Below are 20,330 nucleotides of genomic sequence, written 5' to 3'. Positions count from 1 at the left end.
AGTCTTTTTTTTTTTTTTTTGAGTCTATTTTTTTTTTTTATTTTTATTTTTATTTTTTTGGCTTAAGAACGAGCGATGCAAGACGTGTTCCGATTGGTTAGCGCTGACTAAAGTGGATGACTCCCTGAGATCTCAGAACTCTGTCCCGAACTGCAGGGCTTCGGTGACGGGACACAGAATGTGAATGGTAAGTAATCTTCACAAAATTACACCGTTTAGCAGCTTCTAAAGTTTCCACCCTGTTTCAAAGAAGAAATCTTACTCAACTTATGACGACAGTCACATATTTTGTCTGCCGTGATCCCCGGTAGCATATTGTGCTAGCTAATGTTAGCACTAGGTAAAGTTCATAGGCTTGTGTAATATTCGCCTGTCTTTATGTTGAATTCGTTAACCAGCGCACCTCTTTCGAGTTGCATTAAGCGTGGAAAATACCAAATATATCTGGAGGAAATATGTGTTAAAAACTGTTGTGTAATCCTCCGTGTGTGTGTGTCTGTCTTAACTAGCATTGAAGCTAAGGTGGGGAAACAGTGGATCGTTGCACCAATGTTATTAGGTCCACATTAATCTGCACCACATGTCAAGTGACTGTGCAGATTATTTATTTACCAAGCACATAATCAGTGTTGTCGATGAGGGGAGGCAATGTAACTCTTAAATATATATATTTTCTTCCAGATGTAAAATGTAAAACTAAGCTGGTAGGTCACAGGCCAAAGGAGGATAGCAGGACAGGCTTGTAGGTCTTACTGATTCCTCCAGCTGCTAGACGATCAGAACATGAGGATGGAGAGACCAGCAAGTGTTGAGTCAGAGAAGGCCAGGTAGGGAAGTAAGTGTTGCTTTGAGGGGCAACACTTACTTGTATACCCGCTTTATACAAGTCAGTTTATTTATTGGTTTTAAAACTAATGCATGCTTATGTGTTGATAATGATACATTGTAATAAAAATACAAAAATTACAACCAACATCCTGGCAGAAGTAAATAAACAAGTTTATATCAGAGCTTTTTCTTTTTGCATCTGGAACACATTAAAAGCAAATTACCAAATTTGCTTTATTCCCTGTTATAACGTTATTTCACCCTTTTTCATCCTCACTGCAGCTGGACTGGAGTTCTGCTTGGCTTTAGTGGCTTCTTGGATGGAGACATCGACTGAGCTAAAGCGGCTAACAACGCAACATTTTCCCTCTCCCATTATAAACTTTGCTTTTCTTCAGCATGGAAAATACTCCTACATTAGTTGCTCTGTTAGTTATTTTGACATCAATGCTTACCTGGTGGTCAATTGATCCTCTTAACCACTGAATGTATCAGAACCACCTGGACTGATCTGGTTTCGTCAGAGGGAGCCAAGACTTCTCCATAAAATGACTTCCCGTATTTTAAGATGTTCTTCTAGTAAAATTGCATCTTTATGATGCTAATATGACTGCATTCTCATAATTAAAAATACTTGTAACCTGGCCATAACACTCCATTATACAACTCACAAGACGAATGATAGAAATAAAGCCACTTTGTGAAAGTATTTTCTGTATTTTGTTTTAGAAAAGATATTGAGGGTGACTAAAACTAAATCTGTTATGAAAAAACTGTTCAGTCATATCATCTAGCCTTATTCAGTAGATTATTGAATTATTTTACTAACTGCATATTACTTCATAATAAGATTTCTTTGCTGGTATTACTTGAAAGTGTTTCATTTTAATATCTCGCATGAAGGCCGAATTACATGCAAATACTTGACATAATGTTACAACTGAGATAAGGGAAAAAGGTTTGTGAAATGTGAAATGAAAACTCGTCAGTCTGGAGGAGAGAGGAAGAACGTCTCAGCCCAGTCCAGGATCACTGCAGTGTCAGGGTAGCTGCTTAAAGTCTGCAGGTAGATTTTTGCGTATCTGGTCCTCCGGTTTTCAGATCCTAATTGTAAATAAAAAGTTAGTCAATGTTGTGATGATCCAGCTGACTGTGGACTGATGGTCACTGTACTGGTCAGCGAGGTGCAGGTGCTTGGATCCAAGGGAAAGGCAATTTCACAACAGGAAGGTCTCAAGGGGTCGATGGAGTGGAGTGGAGTGAACATCATGGAGAGTCTCAATCAAGGCTCAGAAACGCATCAAGAAGCTTTATGACGCAAACCTGAAAAACAAAAATTAAAAAAATATAAGTGATGATATTTACCTAGACATCATAATCAAAACCCAATAAGCCCTAAAGTCTTTTTAAGAGTTTTAATTGAAAATAAATTGATTATATCTCAGGAAGTCAAATGTTCAAGTGAAACAGTTAAAATATCACAATAAGAGAAACTGCAAAAATATTGCAGAGGTGTAACACTGAAGTTACTGAGTAAAACTGAAATATTTAGTAAGTAGAAAATGCATGTTAAAATCTGAATACTTTTTTGAATGTAGCTGAAATCAATTTAAACCACCAGCAGACACAGTACACCGATTATCTGCACTAAAAAATAATGCAAAAAATGTAACATAGAAGAAGAGATATTAGTTTTAAAACCAATAAATAAACTGACTTGGAGAAATATATTTAGCCAAACACATCCAGCCCCTAAAAGCAACACTTACTTCCCTACCTGGCCTTCTCTGACTCAACACTTGCTGGTCTCTCCATCCTCATGCTCTGATCGTCTCCAGCAGCTGAAGGAATCAGTAAGACCTACAAGCCTGTCCTGCTTCAGCTGCACTCTGCTGGTCATACTAGAATGGGGAATTAGGAGAACACCAATTTAATTTAATATCATAACACAGCAAAAGGCATATTACATGTAATTCGGAATAAAACTAAGTACAAGACACACACCCACCAAATAATAAAAAACACAGAAATTATGTGAATATCCTCCTTCGGCCTGTGACCTACCAGCTTAGTTTTACATTTTACATCTGGAAGAAAATATATATATTTAAGAGTTACATTGCCTCCCCTCATCGACAACACTGATTATGTGCTTGGTGGTAAATAAATCATCTGCACAGTCACTTGACGTGTGGTGCAGATTAATGTGGACCTAATAACATTGGTGCAACGATCCGCTGTTATCCCATTTTAGCTTCAATGCTAGTTAAGACAGACACACACACACACACACACACACACACACACACACACACACACACACGGAGGATTACACAACAGTTTTTAACACATATTTCCTCCAGATATATTTGGTATTTTCCACGCTTAATGCCATTCGACACAGGTGACATTAAATTGGTTAACGAATTCAACATAAAGACAGGCGAATATTACACAAGCCTAGTTTATGAACTTTACCTAGTGCTAACATTAGCTAGCACAATATGCTACCGGGGATCGCGGCAGACAAAATATGTGACTGTCGTCACAAGTTGTGTAAGAGTTCTTCTTTGAAACAGGGTGGAGACTTTAGAAGCTGCTAAACGGTGTAATTTTGTGAAGATTACTTACCATTCACATTCTGTGTCCCGTCACCGAAGCCCTACAGTTCGGGACAGAGTTCTGAGATCTCAGGGAGTCATCCACTTTAGTCAGCGCTAACCAATCGGAACACGTCTTACATCGCTCGTCCTTAAGCCCCGCCCAGAATGTTCATGTAAGCTTCGCCAAAGCAAATAAAGTTGTATAAGCAAGAAAACGAATTCAACCCAAAAAAAATAGACTCAACCAAACAAAAAGTTTCAACCAGAAAAAATAGACTCAACCAAAAAAAAAAGTTTCAACCAAAAAAATAGACTCAACCAAAAAAAACCTGTCAACCAAAAAATATACTCAATCAAAAAATTAGTGACTTCAATCAAAAAAAATCTTTAAAAATAATTTTGTTTCGTAAAAAATTATTTTTATGATTAAAAAGTTTTCAAGATTTTTTTGTTTGACATGACTTTTTTTATTAAATACTAATTTTTTTGTTTGACATGATTTTTTTTATTGAATACTACAAATACTATTTTTTTTGTTTGACATGATTTTTTTTATTGAATAATTGTGAAACAAATCTAACTCCATACAATAGTAATTAGAATCTATTGGTGTAGGCGTTATTTTTTTTTTATTTTCAATTTTGTTTTAAGTCATGACATGACCTCTGACAACAAAATCAGATTTTATTGGAACATCGTACCATTGCATCTCATTCTAGTATCATTTAATTAAAGCTTAAAATATATTAAATTACACTACTTTACAAGTAAACAGTCATATTGAATAACTAAAAATATGAAAACTTAATTTATTTCAGTAACTCAATTACACGAAACACATTATATAGAGTAATTACACACAGGCTTCAGTTTTTGAGCATTTATGTCTATTAACTATATTGATTTTCTAATTACAACTAATAAAAACATAAAACATGAAATTAAATTGATTTAATTAACCAATTTTCTTGATCTAGCAAATCAAGACTATTATAGAAAAGCCTGACTATCCTCTTCATGAGACTATATTACAAGTAAAAAGTGATATTAAATAAATAGTTATGAAAAATGAATTAGTTTCAGTAACTCAATTCCACAAAACAAATAACATAGATGACGTACACAAAGACTATCTATTTCTATTAACTATTTCTAATTACTGCTAATAATGACATGACATTAAATTGATTTAATCAGTCAAATTTTTTGATTTGTTAAATCAAAAAATTAGGATAAAATTATGACTTAAATTAAAATCTACTTAGAAAAATGTAACAGAGTGACTATCTTTTCCAGATGGTCTGGTTTCTCTGTTGTCATGGTAACCAGGACTTGTACTTTAAGATTTTTGTTGTACCAAAATCTGCTTTTAAACTCTGCATTAAAACTTGACTAAACACAGCAAATGTTTTCAAATTAAGTCTGACCTGTTTTTATTTCTGAGAAAAGATGAACGTATTTTTACTTTAGTTTTTCAATCAATCCCATATTAATAAGAAAATGCCTGCTTTTCATAAAAAAAATATGCAGGAAGCACTCATACAAAATAATTTGTTTAGCTAAAATAGTTCATGCTTAGTTTATTTTTGGCAAGGTAAAAAAAGATCTCACATTTTTGGCAATTTCAGGTTTTTAAAATTAAATTTTTTGAGTAATTCTGAGTTTTGAACTGCCTTGTTGACACATATTCAGCCGTTTATGGCGCATGATTGAGGTCAAATTTTCTAAGTGTCGGCACTACATGCAATTTATAAGTGAAGACAAAGTTAACATTGTTATCAACATGTATGGTGTTGATAGAAGTCTAATTTTCCCTACTGTGGTGCATCATGAATAGAAAATGGGAGAGGATCACATACCATGTCCAGGTGTCCTCACATCACTCATTCTGACATTAGGGAAATGGGACTTCCGCCAATGCACAATATAGCCAATATATTCCCTATCAAACTCAATTAAATGCTGATAAATGTGTCTAATGAGCTGCAGTGGGATGAAGCTACATTAAATCAAGGTTCATGAACCAATCAGTCTCAGTCTATCCTGACAGACCTCTATATTTAAAAGAATCAGATTTATATACATTTATCAGTCATTTAGGATTTAATTTATGATAAGGCAACATTGTTTTATTTAAACTGAGTGGCACTTAAGAGGCAGAGTTGGTGATGCAGCTTTCTTCTATCAAAATTCAGACTCATCTCAGGCGAATAAGCTACACAAAAATAAATATTTGTTTCAAATAATTTTCTGAAAAGTAATTCCTCCCCAAAAGGCATTTTGGCCCATTCCTCTCTCCATAACTGTCAACCACAAGTGATGGTTTTCAAACATGACCAGCTTGTTTTTGACTAGATCAATATTGATATGGATCAATATCTAAGGTGAAAATTTATTAGATTCCACTCGATTCTCATCTCTCTTCATTCCTCTGTTTTGGCTTTCTCCCATTGACTTGGATTTCTCCAGTAGAATTTCAAACAGGCCAATCAGTGAACAGAAGAAGTTGTGAACAATGATGTAGATTTAGAATCGTAATCTGTCTGCAGTTTTAGCAATGGCAGCAGAGGAAGTGAACAAAGTCGTGCAATCTGCGTTGGGTAAATATTGACTACAACAGCCATCTTGTTCAAGTTGACATTTCTGACTTTGCAGTGGAAGATGGTAGTTTACAGAGCAGGGAATTTGGAGTAAGCTACATACAGGTGCTGGTCATAAAATTAGAATATTATGATAAAGTTCATTATTTTCCATAATGTCATGATAAAAATTAAATTGTCATATATTTTAGATTCATTGCACACCAACTGAAATATTTCAGGTCTTTTATTGTTTTAATTTTGATGATTTTGGCAAACAGCTCATGAAAACCCAAAATCCCTGTCTCAAAAAATTTGAATATTATGAAAAGGTTCTCTGAACGAGCAATAAAAATAATCATCTGAATCAACAAAGTAACTCTAAACACCTGAAAAAGATTCCTGAGGCCTTTAAAAACTCCCAGCCTGGTTCGTTACTCAAAACCGCAATCATGAGTCAGATTGCTGACCTGACTGCTGTCCAGAAGGCCATCACTGACATCCTCAAGCAAGAGGGTGAGAAACAGACATTTCTGAACGAATCGGCTGTTTGCAGAGTGTTATATCAAGGCACCTCAGTGGGAAGTCAGTAGGAAGGAAAAAGTGTGGCAGAAAACGCTACACAACGAGAAGAGGTGACTGGACCCTGAGGAAGATTGTGGAGAAGGACCGATTCCAGACCTTGGGGGAAGCAGTGGACCGAGTCTGGTGTAGAAACATCCAGAGCCACTGTGCACAGGCGTGTGCAGGAAATGGGCTACAGGTGCCGCATTCCCCAGGTCAAAGGTCAAGCCACTTTTGAACCAGAAACAGCGGCAGAAGCGCCTGACCTGGGCTACAGAGAAGCAGCACTTTGGACCACTGTTGTTCAGTGGTCCAAAGTACTTTTTTCGGATGAAAGCAAACTTTGCATGTCATTCGGAAATCAAAGTGCCAGACTCTGGAGGAAGACTGGGGAGAAGGAAATGCCAAAATGCCAGAAGTCCAGTGTCAAGTACCCACAGTCAGTGATGGTCTGGGTGCCATGTCAGCTGCTGGTGTTGGTCCACTGGGTTTTATCAAGGGCAGGATCAATGCAGCAGCTATCAGAAGATTTTGGAGCACTTCATGCTTCCATCTGCTGAAAAGTTTTATGGAGATGAAAATTTAATTTGGTCTGGAATCGGCCCTTCTCCACAATCTTCCTCAGGATCCGGTCACCTCTTCTCGTTGTGTAGCGTTTTCTGCCACACTTTTTCCTTCCTACTGACTTCCCACTGAGGTGCCTTGATATAACACTCTGCAAACAGCCGATTCGTTCAGAAATTTCTTTCTGTTTCTCACCCTCTTGCTTGAGGATGTCAGTGATGGCCTTCTGGACAGCAGTCAGGTCAGCAGTCTGACCCATGATTGCGGTTTTGAGTAATGAACCAGGCTGGGAGTTTTTAAAGGCCTCAGGAATCTTTTTCAGGTGTTTAGAGTTACTTTGTTGATTCAGATGATTATTTTTATTGCTCGTTCAGAGAACCTTTTCATAATATTCTAATTTTTTGAGACAGGGATTTTGGGTTTTCATGAGCTGTTTGCCAAAATCATCAAAATTAAAACAATAAAAGACCTGAAATATTTCAGTTGGTGTGCAATGAATCTAAAATATATGACAATTTAATTTTTATCATGACATTATGGAAAATAATTAACTTTATCACAATATTCTAATTTTATGACCAGCACCTGTAGAGTTGAATTACTACATTATGTATGTCACTTGGAAATGTTAGCATGACGGCGTATTAGGAGAGAAGAGCTGTAAATTTACGCACACAAAATCTCTGAGATCAATCTCAAAATTTCTGTTTTTCCAGCAAATTTTCAACTCTTCAAATTCAGAAATGACCGTATTTTTTCTAGAAGATTTCTGAGACTAATCTCAAAATTTTTGAGTTTTTAAATAGCAAAGTTTCAACATCAAACTCAGAAATTTCCTAGCTTTTTTCTAGAAACTTAGAGTTTTCTTAGCAGAAATTTACTCCTCTTTTTTTCTATCTAGAATGGTCCTAATATGCCGTAGTATGTTAGTGATCGGGGAAAATTTCCACACCCCCAGCAAGCAACCGTTTCTCATCCAGACCTTCTGTATGAAGCAAAGCGTAGAACAAGGCGCTGGTTTTTCTCAGGCTCAAAACATTTAGGTGTGACAGAAAAAGCAAAAGCAAAAGAAATCTAAGTAGGCAAAATTTTCATTTACTTGTAGGTTCATGTGAATAGTTTGTAAAAATTCTACAAATCATACAAATCGGATTGCGATCGAGGTATTTAACACTACAGGTACGCTTAGTGAAGTTGTAGTGAAAGGAAAAACAGCAGAACATGTAATTGCATAAGTACAGGCCGCCCAGCTCAGTCAATTTTGTCCAACACCACAGCAGCAATTTGTTACGTAATCTGCCACATAATTCTAATTTACTTTACCGATGCACGATCCTAAATAAATGTCAGGGGATAGACATTCAAATTACCTCCTTAAAGTTTGAAGTTCAAACTCGAGTTACATCTATACGTCAAGACGTCTCAATTAAATTGCAAATGCAAAAAAACTTTGGAAACAAAACAAAGAAAGTGTATGAATAATACTTTATTGCAATGTTTTAATACACAAAATTAGACCTGTTGTACTGGGAAAACAGGGATGCATGACTTATACATACTGGATGAGATTAACTATAAAGAGTGGGCACTTTCAAAGTGCAGTTAGACTGTACCAACAATCATTGTCTTAGTGGTAGTCACTTATCTAGATAAAAAAAAACAAAGGCACTTTTGTGACATTTCATCTAATACTGAAGGTCATAATCAAACTAAACATTGACAAAAAAAACAAACAGTTTTAACATTCAAATCTCAGCAATCTTTCATTTTAAAGTCACAGCTTGCAGTGCAGGGATAGGCTGTAGTCACAACTCTGACGTTTACTCACACTTTAAATGATATTTCACTGCGTAACTCTGTTTTTAGGTTCCTAGAAAAGTTGGATTCGACATTCAGATAGACACATGTAGGAATCCATGAGTGTTGATCTGAATCCAATATACAAAAAAGATATTATTACATCAAATGGTAGTAAAAAATAATCCAGTTAATTTACTGACACTGTGGTGAACAGTAAAGGTGAAACTTTTAGGTGTTTTATTAAATGCTGTGATTTTTAAAAAGTGGTGAAAACCAAAACAGTAATGTTAGACCCTTTCACCCCCCAAAAAAACATTGTGTTTTCCTACAAGTCAAAAGATCTTGTTCAAAATATCATTTAAAACAACTAGATGTTTTCTAGTAAATTACTTGCAGTTTTTTTTAAGTATAATTAACACAAATGGTAAAAACAAAGCTGTCAGCTATTTACAGTCATTCTCTGTAGTGAACACTTAAATGTTTCAACATGTACCAAACATCTTCTCCAAACTCATGATGAAGTTCATTCTGCAGAATCATAGTAAAACCTTTATAGAGGAATGTAAAGGTATTTGAGCGACTCAAAGAAATGCTCAGCTGAAGTTTGTACAAAACAAACAAACAAACAAACAAAAAAAATCTATGAATACATGAAGATGAATACAGCTGGTCAAAGAGCCACAGTAAAATGCATGAACAACAAAATCCAGCATGTAAACAGCAAATGAGTCTGGATAATCTGGGATTATAACGTGAGAGGTGTAATTTTGTCAAACCACCACTAGAGGGAGACAAACCAAAGGACTTCTGGTGATCAGAAGAAATCAAATTCAGTTAAATAAATTGGTGTTTTGATCTAATTAACGCTGTTTTTTACTTTTTGGTGACCTTGGTTTACCTTCTGCGTCGTCCCCCGCAGGCAGGACGTCATGTGCGTTTGGATTTTGTTTAGGGTCTCGTGTTTGGCAGCCAAATGATCTCCTCTGACTAGCAGCACCTCCTGGTGGTGGGATTGGGCGGCCGGGTGAGTTTAAAGGAATCGTTGCTCTCCACTTCAGCGTTTTGCAGGGGTGGGATCTGTTTACCTAACGAGGCACAAACAACAGTTACTGACTGACACATGAAGGGGTTTCATCAAGAAGCTTTCCCTGCAGAGCCAGAGGTTTCTGGCACAACTTCAGCTCCTTCCCCGGTGCTTCGAGAGGGACAGAGATCTGGTGATGGGAAGACTCCAGGAGCACTTGAATTATGGAGGAAACAACTTTATCAACAGACTACTTTAAACATTTAACTGCTGGAGGTCGGACTTAAAAAGTAAAAAAACCGGCAATATTAAAAAATTTTTTTGTGACATTCTGGGTTATAATTTGAGAGCAGGAGGAATTTTTAAAAAACCAAAAGAGTTTTTGAATATCAGTGTGGGATAGATCTATGGAATAGATTAAATGATAAACTCAAACAGTGCAAATACCAATTAGGTGATTGGAAAACATGTTGCATAGTGTGGGTGTCTCAAAGGCCAAAAAATGCTATTGCTGATATTAATAATTTGTAAAAAAAAATTGTAAATTTGTTGATTAGAATTGTTTAAGTGTGGGAATACTTTCAGAAGCAGCTAAAAGTGCACAGAATTTGCAAAAAAACAAAACAAAACCAAAAACATCTAATATTTGAACAAACTGGCAAACATGATGAAGATTATACAAATAATTACAGTTAACTCCAAAAACCTTCATTTATCATAACTAATACTAGCAGTAATAAGAAATAAGTAACTTAACTGGATTCTTGTCTGTTTTTTCTTTCTTTTTTTTCCCATTTCTAAGTTTTTAGGTTACTAGAAATGCCAGCATTGTAACCTAAGGTCTGCTTACGCTCTGCTGACCTCCAAAAATACTACTACTATTAATAGTGATAACAGACACAGAAAAACTGCAGAAATACGTTTATCAACATCAGTATAGATGTTGATAAACGTATTTCTGCAATTTTCTTCAGTCTTAAGTTACTTTAAGCCTATCATAAAACTTTTAGCTCATTTTAAGCAAATAAAAAAAGCAACAGTAATAATATTGATAATAATGATATTTTTACACCCACAACATTCATGATTTTCACAACATGCCTTGGTTTGACACTCCACCCAAAACCTCAGAAATTGTATTATTAAATTAAATAATTTGGCAAATATAGCCACAAAATGACAACATTTGGTGAGGAATTATTTCAGGTTTTGTAAAAATGTGTTTTATTTTCTTTAGTCTGAGATAAATCTGTCTTTTATTCATCCATGCTGCAGATTATGTAGGCAAGGCCAGAAAACTATGAATAAATTGGGATGTGGAATGTAAATGGGAATTGTCTCCAGGCACTGGTTTCATCAACGTCAGTTTGTTGTTTACATGGACAGGCCAGTATAAGAACCGTCAAAAGACAGGAAAAGAACAAAATGAGAAATACATTTTATTTCCCTATGATTCCATCAGAAGAAACATATTTCACTGTAACTTTGTCAATAAATCTCATGAAATGTTGCTTGGAAGAACATAAAAGTAAAGGAGCTACAGACAGAATCAACAGACGGAAGAAAACGTCATGAAAACCTACTGATTTTCTGAAAGAGCTCCTCGACGTTCACTGCATTTCTGGCACTGGTCTCAATAAAAATAGCTGCAATTGATTCAGCAAACTCCTTTGCTTCCTTCATAGGAACTTCCCTGTGAAACAGAAGAACACCGAGAAAGTGGAAAAAGATGGAAAATAATACAGCAGTTGCAAGCAATTCTCCTTTCTTCTATTTGTAACTGGAGAATGTTGGGACAAATGCTGAAAAAACTGCATGGAGTAAGAAAAATTACAGCAATTAGGACGCTTGTTTCTTTTTCCAGTGGTAAAAATGTGTGAGATGAAAAGTTAATCTCCCAAACCTTGAAGACTCTGATGTCTGTGTTCTTGAGTTTATTACTTTTGCATTTTAGAAAGAGTTTCATTATTGTTAAAATACAGTCAGAGATAACATGCAGTGCTGCGAAAAACTATATAATCCCTTTAAGATTTCTTCTGCTTTTACCGTTTAGTGGCACTTAATGTTTTACATTAGCAAACGCATTTTCAGAGCAGACAGAGGTAGACTGAATAAACACCCAGTTTTCCAATAATGATTTCATTTAGCAATCCAAAACAACAGGAAGTAGACTAAAAGATCTCAGAAAGCAACACATCCAAGATAAAGACATCCAAAACCAGATGAGACAAGGTAAGAGTCATCACCCAACAATGGAGAAACGCTTCACAGTGTTGAACCTTGGTCTACCATAGTTACTCCGAGTCATTGTCAACTCATCCAGGAAGTCACCAAATAATCCAGAACAGCATCCATAGGCTTCTGTAAGGTCAGTGTTTATGTTTCAAGATCCACAAACAACACAAAGGCCCGCCTCATATTTGCAAACAATATCTTGGTGATCCTCAGGAGCCGTGGTAAAGTATTTTAAGGACTGATAAGACAAAAGAGGACCATTCTGGATCGAGTGTGTCGTCGTACATCTGATTATTACATTGATTGAACCAGGAGTCCTCCCCTACTAAAACCAAAATGGAGAATATTGGGGCATTAACCTTGAGTTATAAAACCAAGCAACTCCACACCTAATGGATAAAAAACTAAAACACAAACTGAAGATTTGCAGTCGCTTAGGCAAAGTCTGGATATAAACCTAACAGACACATTAAACAGGCCATTCACACTTGAAAAACCTTAATGTGTCTGAATAACAGGGGAACGAATTCCTCAACAGCGAAGTAAAACACTCAGCTGTTGCCACTAAAAATGGCTCAACCAGCTATTAGGTTTAGGGAGCAATTACTTTTCCACACAGGGCCAGGTTGGCATATTTTTCCCTTTAATAAATAAAAACGGTCTATTGTACTCAGGTTTTCTTAGATGCTGAAATTCTGGTGCAGATCCAAAAGAAAACTAAAAACATCCTACTTCATGGCACAAGAGAGGAAATAATCTCACCTGATGTCTCCTAAATCATTCTTGTTTCCTGCTATGGCTACAACGATGTCCTCCGGGCCGTGCTCCTTCAGCTCCTTCACCCACTTCTTCAGTGTCTGGAAAGAGTCCTGGAAAGCAGGAACGCGCTGTGGTCAGCTCTGGAACACGCCCAGCGTTTATTACCTTGTGTCACACACTCAGAGTTTTGCTGTTTTCACACTAGTTTCCAAGGGCCGACGAGGAAAGTATGACATTTGTAGGTCATGGAGGCACAGCATCCCAGGGCGATGGAAAAGTAATACAGTTTTATAAGCGGATCTTATTGTCAGAACCAGTTTTTTCCATTTACATCCATTCAAAACAGATATTTGCTTTTTTTATATATATTGAGGGTTGGAGATCAGTTTGTTGCACTCACCAGTTTAGTTATGTCGTAAACAATGACAGCAGCAGCTGATCCCCTGTAGTACATAGGAGCTAAGGAATGGAACTGGAAAAGAACAAGTTTTAGTAGTTAGAATCAGCAAACAAATACTGATCTTCCACATTTAAAATTAACTAAAGATTAGGCAAATTTTAAAAAAAAGGTTGAAATGTAGTTAAAGGAAAACCAGTTAAAAATCTAAATGGTAAAATAAAACATTCCTCTTCAGAGTGACACTCCCCAGCTCCTCCTTGGGGAACATGAAGGCGTTTCCAGGCCAGGAGGGATGAGCCGCCCCGTCACTGACTTCTGGGTCTGCTCCAGGCCCGGAGAACCTCCAGTAGGATTACTGATGAGTGAAGCTTTAAATCTAACAAATGTGCACAGTGTAGTGGATGTTTTGCTTTTTGAAAAAGGTGATTTTGAGGCTTTTTTCCCCACCAAGGTGCAGATAGAGGTGGTGGGCATTGTGTTTGAAGAATGTGTGAATATAAATGAGTGTTTAATGTTCTGTTTACATGTAATGAAATGTGCAACATCAGTAAAACTGCCCTCGCTGTCGTCAGCATAAACTTGAGTCATACTTTCCATTTGGTAAAATAAGCATGACAAAAAGGGATCTCCTCAGTCTCTTTCTCTACAGCTGAAAAACCCCAAAACAATTCAACAATTTTTCTTTTTTATGCTCCTTTTATTCAGCAACATATCTGCTGACAATTATACAAAACAAAAGACTTAATAGTCTCCATTTTAGATCACAGACCGTTCTGCATAATGCAACAACCCCAGTGACATGACGTCTCCAGATATTGTGTTTACACACATCCAGGAAATATATGAACTAGTTTTTCCATGCAGTAAGCAAGTTTGGCAAGTCCTAGGAAACTCCACCCACTCACACCCGGCCACACATGCACTGCCAACCCCCTTCAATCAAATAAATCACAGCGATGTCACTCAGTCACTCGCATTCTCTCAGTTGGCTTTATTATGTAGCATAAAACCATAAAAACATAAGTGTGGAGGCCTCTGTTTTGGCAGAGGCCAAAAAAATTGGTTTGTGGTTACTGATTATCATTGTAGGTTCTGATCAGCTGTGGCAGTCAGCCCGACTGGCAGCATCTGGCCAGTAATCCCAGGGTCTTAAAGCTGACTGAAGTTTGCAATAAACTGGAACAAGTTCCACCTGGCATTCTGAGACAACTGAACACACATGTAATGACGTTAATGTAATTTATTTATTTTAGTAAATACATTGTAAATTATTGTCCCTCAATGTACGTCTCAATGGGTTGCTTTGTCACAGCTAATGAGTCAGGTCATGACAAATTGGGGGCTTGTCCGGGATCAAAACCCAGAACCTCCTGGGTCGTGACAGCGGTCCATTTCTATGGCTCAAGAATGATATAAATGAACAAGCTTTCACATCTTTAGGCCAATCACAACAAAAAAAAAAAAGAATATTTTTTGCCGCAGTGCAAAACAAAACTGTGCCATATCAAATGCCCAAACATTCAAACATAATTCAAATTAGTATTTCTGAAATGTTGTAATCAACTGATAAAAAAATAAAAAAATAAAATAAAAAATGCCTGTAATTCTCCATAACCTCCAAATGTCAAAGGAAAATATTCAGGTTCGAATTCTGCATCTCTGAAGTCTAGCAAAGATCCCCAAAATGTAGATACTTTAGTTTTAGTGTAGAGAGAGCGGGTTACATTCTGCTAATCTAGCAGTAAAGAACTGATGCATAACAGAAATCCATAAAATTCATGATGCTTGTAGAAAAATACAAATTTAGTTTTGGAAAAATGTTTGTTAGATGTCAGACATTTGTGAGAGACTTCAGTCACCAGGATACCTGGATATGAAGTGAATGAATTTCCAATAATTGCAGAGGCTTCTTGGAATTATCTTATCAACCACTTCTAATTCTAACCGGCCCATTTGAACATGCCTCAAAGGTGGATGCTGTCAGAATAAAATACATCACTCACAGGTGATTACTGCTCTCTATTTTTATAAGCTTTTGTCCAAAAAAATAAGAAGACTGATCTCTTGACTAAAGAACTCCACACCAAACAGATGCAAAAATGGCTGGCTATGATGACACAGGAAGTAGAAGAACACCGTCCTTATTTTCAGTCTGGTGAAAATAAGGCTTCCACATAACAACAACACCATAAGGAAATCAGTTTTGTATTGCATCTCCAGCATCAGCAGACACTAAAACACAAATACTATTTTGTCCATTTGTCAAAGAAAGTTTACAATTTTGTATTATTTCTTTGGCCATGATTTAGTTGAAACTACAAGACATTTAATAAAAATGCTTTTACGAGTAGACAAATCCTGCTTTTATATAAATAAACTGCTACTTCAGTACAGACTCGCTAATAAGAGTTTATTCTTCTCTCCCTTTTATTTTCAGTTTAAAATAAATGAAAAGAAACTTAATATTGCCTTTTTGTCAAAAGACAAAGTGTCTCCTAACCTTTGAACACAATTAATCACCCTAAAAATAACACAATGTGATGATTTGGCTGTCTGGCCCAAAGATGTAATGGAAAACAACCTCATAAGCATGATTCATGGAGTCCAGAGTCTAAACTTAAAGAATTACTGACTAGCTGCTCACCCGTTCTTGTCCAGCTGTGTCCCAAATGAGAAATTTATGCAGTTCGTTCCCACATGGTACAGTCTTGGTCAGGAAAGATGCCCTGTGGACAATGAGGTGAATTTCTCAACAACGGTTCTCCAGACATTATCTGTTCAAATCAGCAACAAGAATTTATAATGAAGTTTGATAGTGAATCCAGGTGACTTTAGAGGCAATAAAACACAAATTGAAATTAATTCTTCTGTTATTTGTAATTCTAAAAACAAATTTAGCTAAGAAAAACATAAATTATTTAAAACTTTTACACTTTTTGTTGCGTTAAAAAACACATTTGAATGTGTTTCAAATATGAAACACATTCAAATATGTGTTTATAATTATAAAAAATTTTTTAAATCAACATCGCACTCAATACTCAAAATGTGAAAGCATGTTTTCAGGCATCTTGATACCAGTCTTAAGTGTATGTCTACAAGCCTTCTTCACCCTAGCACCATTTTTCTCTGTAGGTCAGCCAGACTAGAAAGCCATTTTAGGTCAATCAGATAAAGGTCAGGCTTCTGTGTGGGTTATTCCAGAACATCTAGTCATTCTCTTGTTGGGAGAGATTTTTAGAAACTCCAATGCTGCCAAAATATGCCAGAGTATAATTCCTACAAATATACTCTGCCACAGTCTAAACCTTGAGGTTTCGCTGATTAAAACAAAATTTCTGCTTTGATTCAAGTGTGAACTGGGAGATAAGCTTCTCAGTGATGATAAGTGTAAATCTGATGCACCTAAGCTCAGCTCTGAGTGACAAAGCAAAGGGGGTGAATAATGTCAAAAATGTGACTACTTTGTGATGTACATGCTATTTTGTAGGGATGCCTGGATATAACAATTTGTGCCAAGATTAATTTCCAATAGTAATACTGTTAAAATTCTTAATAACTGATATGTACCAATACCACATACTACATTTGGTATTGTTGTAGGTTTACTACCCTTTCGACACTGAAAACCACTTCCAGGTTTCAGTAAAAGCCTCTCTGTCACCTGACCAAATAAATCACACATGACCAACACTTTCCAAACACAAACGGAAATGAACACTGGTTGTATATACCGGCCCAGTATTACTTATCCAAAACCAACCTGTTTAAAAATTACTAAATTTGGCCAATACCAGTATTAATGCAGATATGTACTTTATTCCATAGATTGTTTTTAAAGGATAGCTTTTCTCAGATTAGTTTTAGAATAAGTTTTTAATCTATGGCTATGTTCATACTGCAGCCCGAAGTGACCCAATTCAGATTTTTTGTCAAATCAGATTTTTTTTTGGTGTGGAAGTTCACACCTCCAAATAAATGCGACCTGTATGCGTTCTTCAGTGTGAACTGCAAATGACCTCAAAGTGCCCCGCATGCGCAGTAGAGGGCGCAATAACATCAGCGTTCTCAGTGTTTTGCCAACCGCCATAAAGAAATAGTGCTCAGTGTTAGCAGAAGCAAACATGGATGCTAACGGTTGAGCATAGCTTACAATTATGAAGTCGTTAACAACTTAATCCTCATTACAGTCCACCATGATGGTTGTTTTTCTTCCCGCTTGCTAATGTCAGAATAGTGGCATTTGTTGAGTATCACTAACGTTCAGGTCGGATGAATGCGACCTGGCCGTTAGGTCACATTTGAATCGGATATCGAAGTGGCCTGGGTCGCATTGGAAAGGAATCCAACCTGGGTTGTTCAGACTGTCATTAAAATATCAGATACAGAATGCAGCCTAACAAATGCGGAACAATTAGAAAGTGAATACTTTCTAGTGTCACTGAAAAAATAAATAGCAGATAAATGAGATAAATTTTATCTCATTTTACAAAGTCTCTGTTGGTCACCCTTTTAGTTTTTCCATAATGTGACAGACACCCTTTTAATTTTTCCATAATGTGTCCCTGTTCTTATCCAGATCTCCTCCATCAAACCCATAAAGCCACTATAAAACCTGCAGATAATCTCACAGAATTGGGCTAATTTTCAGCCCATATGTAAAGTACCTCATATGTGAATAGTCATTCTGCAAAACTGCTCAGTTTACAGTAGGATTGTCACATGCCAATATCAATATCAGAAATTGGTCCGATATCAGCCAAAAAAACAAGTATTAAGAATATATCGGCATGCATCTAAAAACTCCAATATAAGCATGTCGATAGAAGCCCCAGCATTTCTGAATTGGCCTCGATTTGAGCATCGATCTGTTAAACGTTGCCACAAAACAACACTGATAGACTTGTTTGCAGCAGTGGCAGAACGTCGTGTGATTCATATACTCACCCTATGGTGGGGCTTATATTGTGATCAAAATGATCTTGAACAAATCTGCAAACAATGCTGGATTTACCCACTCCTGTGTCCTGAAAGCAGAGAGGGCCACATGTCAGTCACAGCAAACAGAAGCACACAATCTAGGGTCACTTTGAACCAAACTGATTGAGCAAAGATAGTCAGGAGCTCAGCTGATCAGTCCTTTAATATCAATACTGACCTTAGGTTTACAGCAAAAATGTATGTCATTTGTTTTTGTTTACCCAAGTAAGCAGAAATTATATGTGGTGCTATGAAAAAGTGTTTGTGCTTCGTGATCTAAAACATTTCAGTTTTCAATTTACAATTTCATTTAATTTAGAATAGTTGGCCCATTTAGGTCCCATTTAGATGTGAACTTTGACTCCAAAACTTGCATTTTGTTCTTTAGTTTTGAGCCATTCAGAAGTGGACTTGTTGGTATGTTTTTAAACTAAAGGCCTAAGAAGGACATGCGACTGTAGAATAACGTCTCTGCTGCCCAGACACTGAGCTGTTAGCCTGACAGTCATGAAACCGTCATACACCAGCAGCCTTCAGTCAGAAGATTCTGAAGATTCACCGCAAGACTGGCTACTACTGGAGATCCTTAACTGCCCACAGCATCACCACCCACAGTCAGGGTTGTTGCAATAAGCAGTAAATTAATTAATTGCATATTAAATACAAGCTCAATAATTTCCATTTGCGTAATTTATCATTTCTCTCTGTCTTTGTACCAAAGACTGGATGACAAAAGTCTTTAATCTGGTGCTTTGGTCTAAACTAGCCCTTTTTGAAGGACAATTTTGTTCACAGAGACTTCATCATGGTCGTTTCTGTTTTGTTTATTTACTTTGGACATTTAAAATGTCTTCCACTTCCAACGTTAAATATGCTTTAAAATAAAAAGTTTATTGATCTTTGAGAATGTTCTTGCATTCCTTTTAATTTAAAATTATTCCAACATATCATTGTACCAATAGATACAAGAAAGATACAGCTGTGACAAACTATTTTTATGGGCAATGGATACAGTTCAAATTGCAGGAAGTTTGTGAAAAGTTAAAGAGGATTAAATGGCTATCTCAAATGGAGCCAAAAGTACAATTATAGCCCTCTAATGAAAGGTTTTCCCGAACAAAGTGAACAGTTTTGATGAGCATGTCTGTAGCATGTAGCTTTGTTCACAGAACTTTACAACCTTTTTAAAGTCTAAAACTTTCCACTTTCGCCTTAATTTCAGTGATAAAGTTATAAAGTTAAATTTGTTTTATATAACTGTTAATCTTTGATAGATTGTTTAAAGATAGGTTAAAGTTTTTTTCCCCCTCTTCTTCATTATTTCAGTTTTTGCAGACGCAGCAGGAAACCTAACGGCTTACGTGTAGCCGCTGGTCAGTGGATGACGTCACGGGCAACAAACTGTCAAAACCGTTAAAAAGCAGTTAAGAGAAAACCGAGTAAAAACCCGGTTATTTTTTGTTTAGATAGTGCAATAAAACAAGCCAGAACAGGACTGCGGTGCAAGTTGAGTGGATTGGACTTTTTTTTTTTTTTAAATAAACAAGTTTTTCGAGGTTAAACAAAGAAAAGAGCTTAAGTCTCAGCTGGAGGAATGTAGAGCCGAAGCCTCTGCGTTGCTTTTTAACGTCAAAATGTCTACCGTTATTTCCAGTTACTGATGGAATTTTCCCCCCTAAGAGAAAAAACATCTGCCACTTACCCCTAAAAGGCAAACTTTGAGCTCCCTTATAGCCATGGCGGGTTCTTTAAAGTGTCTAAATCATCATTTGTCGGTGTTCTATCGTTGTTTTTGTCTCGTCATGTTTGTCACAGCTATTTTTCTCTCCTCTTCTTGGATAAAAGAGAAACCCAGCCCCTGACACAGACAGGCTGACCATCAACCCCTAAAGCTGGCAGTCTGTGTCGACTTCCGATCGAGATTTTCAAAATAAATTTTTTTTTCTTCCAAAATTGGTCTTAAAAAGTTAGAATGGGGCAAAAAGGTACACATT

The 20,330-nt window shown here is 36.5% G+C and overlaps 1 protein-coding gene across 1 annotated transcript; it reads right to left on the bottom strand.

The window, feature by feature from the left end:
• Positions 1–8,609: 8,609 nt before the first annotated feature.
• On the bottom strand, positions 8,610–20,249 carry rab31 (RAB31, member RAS oncogene family). Its single transcript, XM_014993404.2, has 7 exons — positions 20,039–20,249; positions 18,304–18,383; positions 16,001–16,082; positions 13,357–13,428; positions 12,960–13,066; positions 11,546–11,655; positions 8,610–10,023 (listed from the first exon to the last, which is right to left on the bottom strand). Exons 1-7 carry the CDS (start codon positions 20,072–20,074, stop codon positions 9,926–9,928), a joined length of 585 nt encoding a protein of 194 aa, XP_014848890.1. The 5' UTR covers positions 20,075–20,249; the 3' UTR covers positions 8,610–9,925.
• Between the last annotated feature and the right edge of the window lie 81 nt (positions 20,250–20,330).

This window comes from Poecilia mexicana, unplaced genomic scaffold, assembly GCF_051168715.1.
Source record: "Poecilia mexicana isolate PSO_F unplaced genomic scaffold, ASM5116871v1 scaffold_17, whole genome shotgun sequence".
In the NCBI taxonomy this organism is placed as follows: Eukaryota; Metazoa; Chordata; class Actinopteri; order Cyprinodontiformes; family Poeciliidae; genus Poecilia; species Poecilia mexicana.
This window is presented reverse-complemented; position numbering and strand designations above follow the sequence as displayed.

What these genes read in the sequence shown, in the direction of transcription:
- rab31 (XM_014993404.2), bottom strand. Translation starts at nt 20,074, where the DNA reads ATGGCTATAAGGGAGCTCAAAGTTTGCCTTTTAGGG. An exon ending in ACACAGCTGGACAAGAACGG is followed by an intron (nt 13,429 to 16,000) that starts GTGAGCAGCTAG and finishes GTTCTTTTCCAG; the next exon opens with TTCCATTCCTTAGCTCCTAT. An exon ending in TTTACGACATAACTAAACTG is followed by an intron (nt 13,067 to 13,356) that starts GTGAGTGCAACA and finishes CCTGCTTTCCAG; the next exon opens with GACTCTTTCCAGACACTGAA.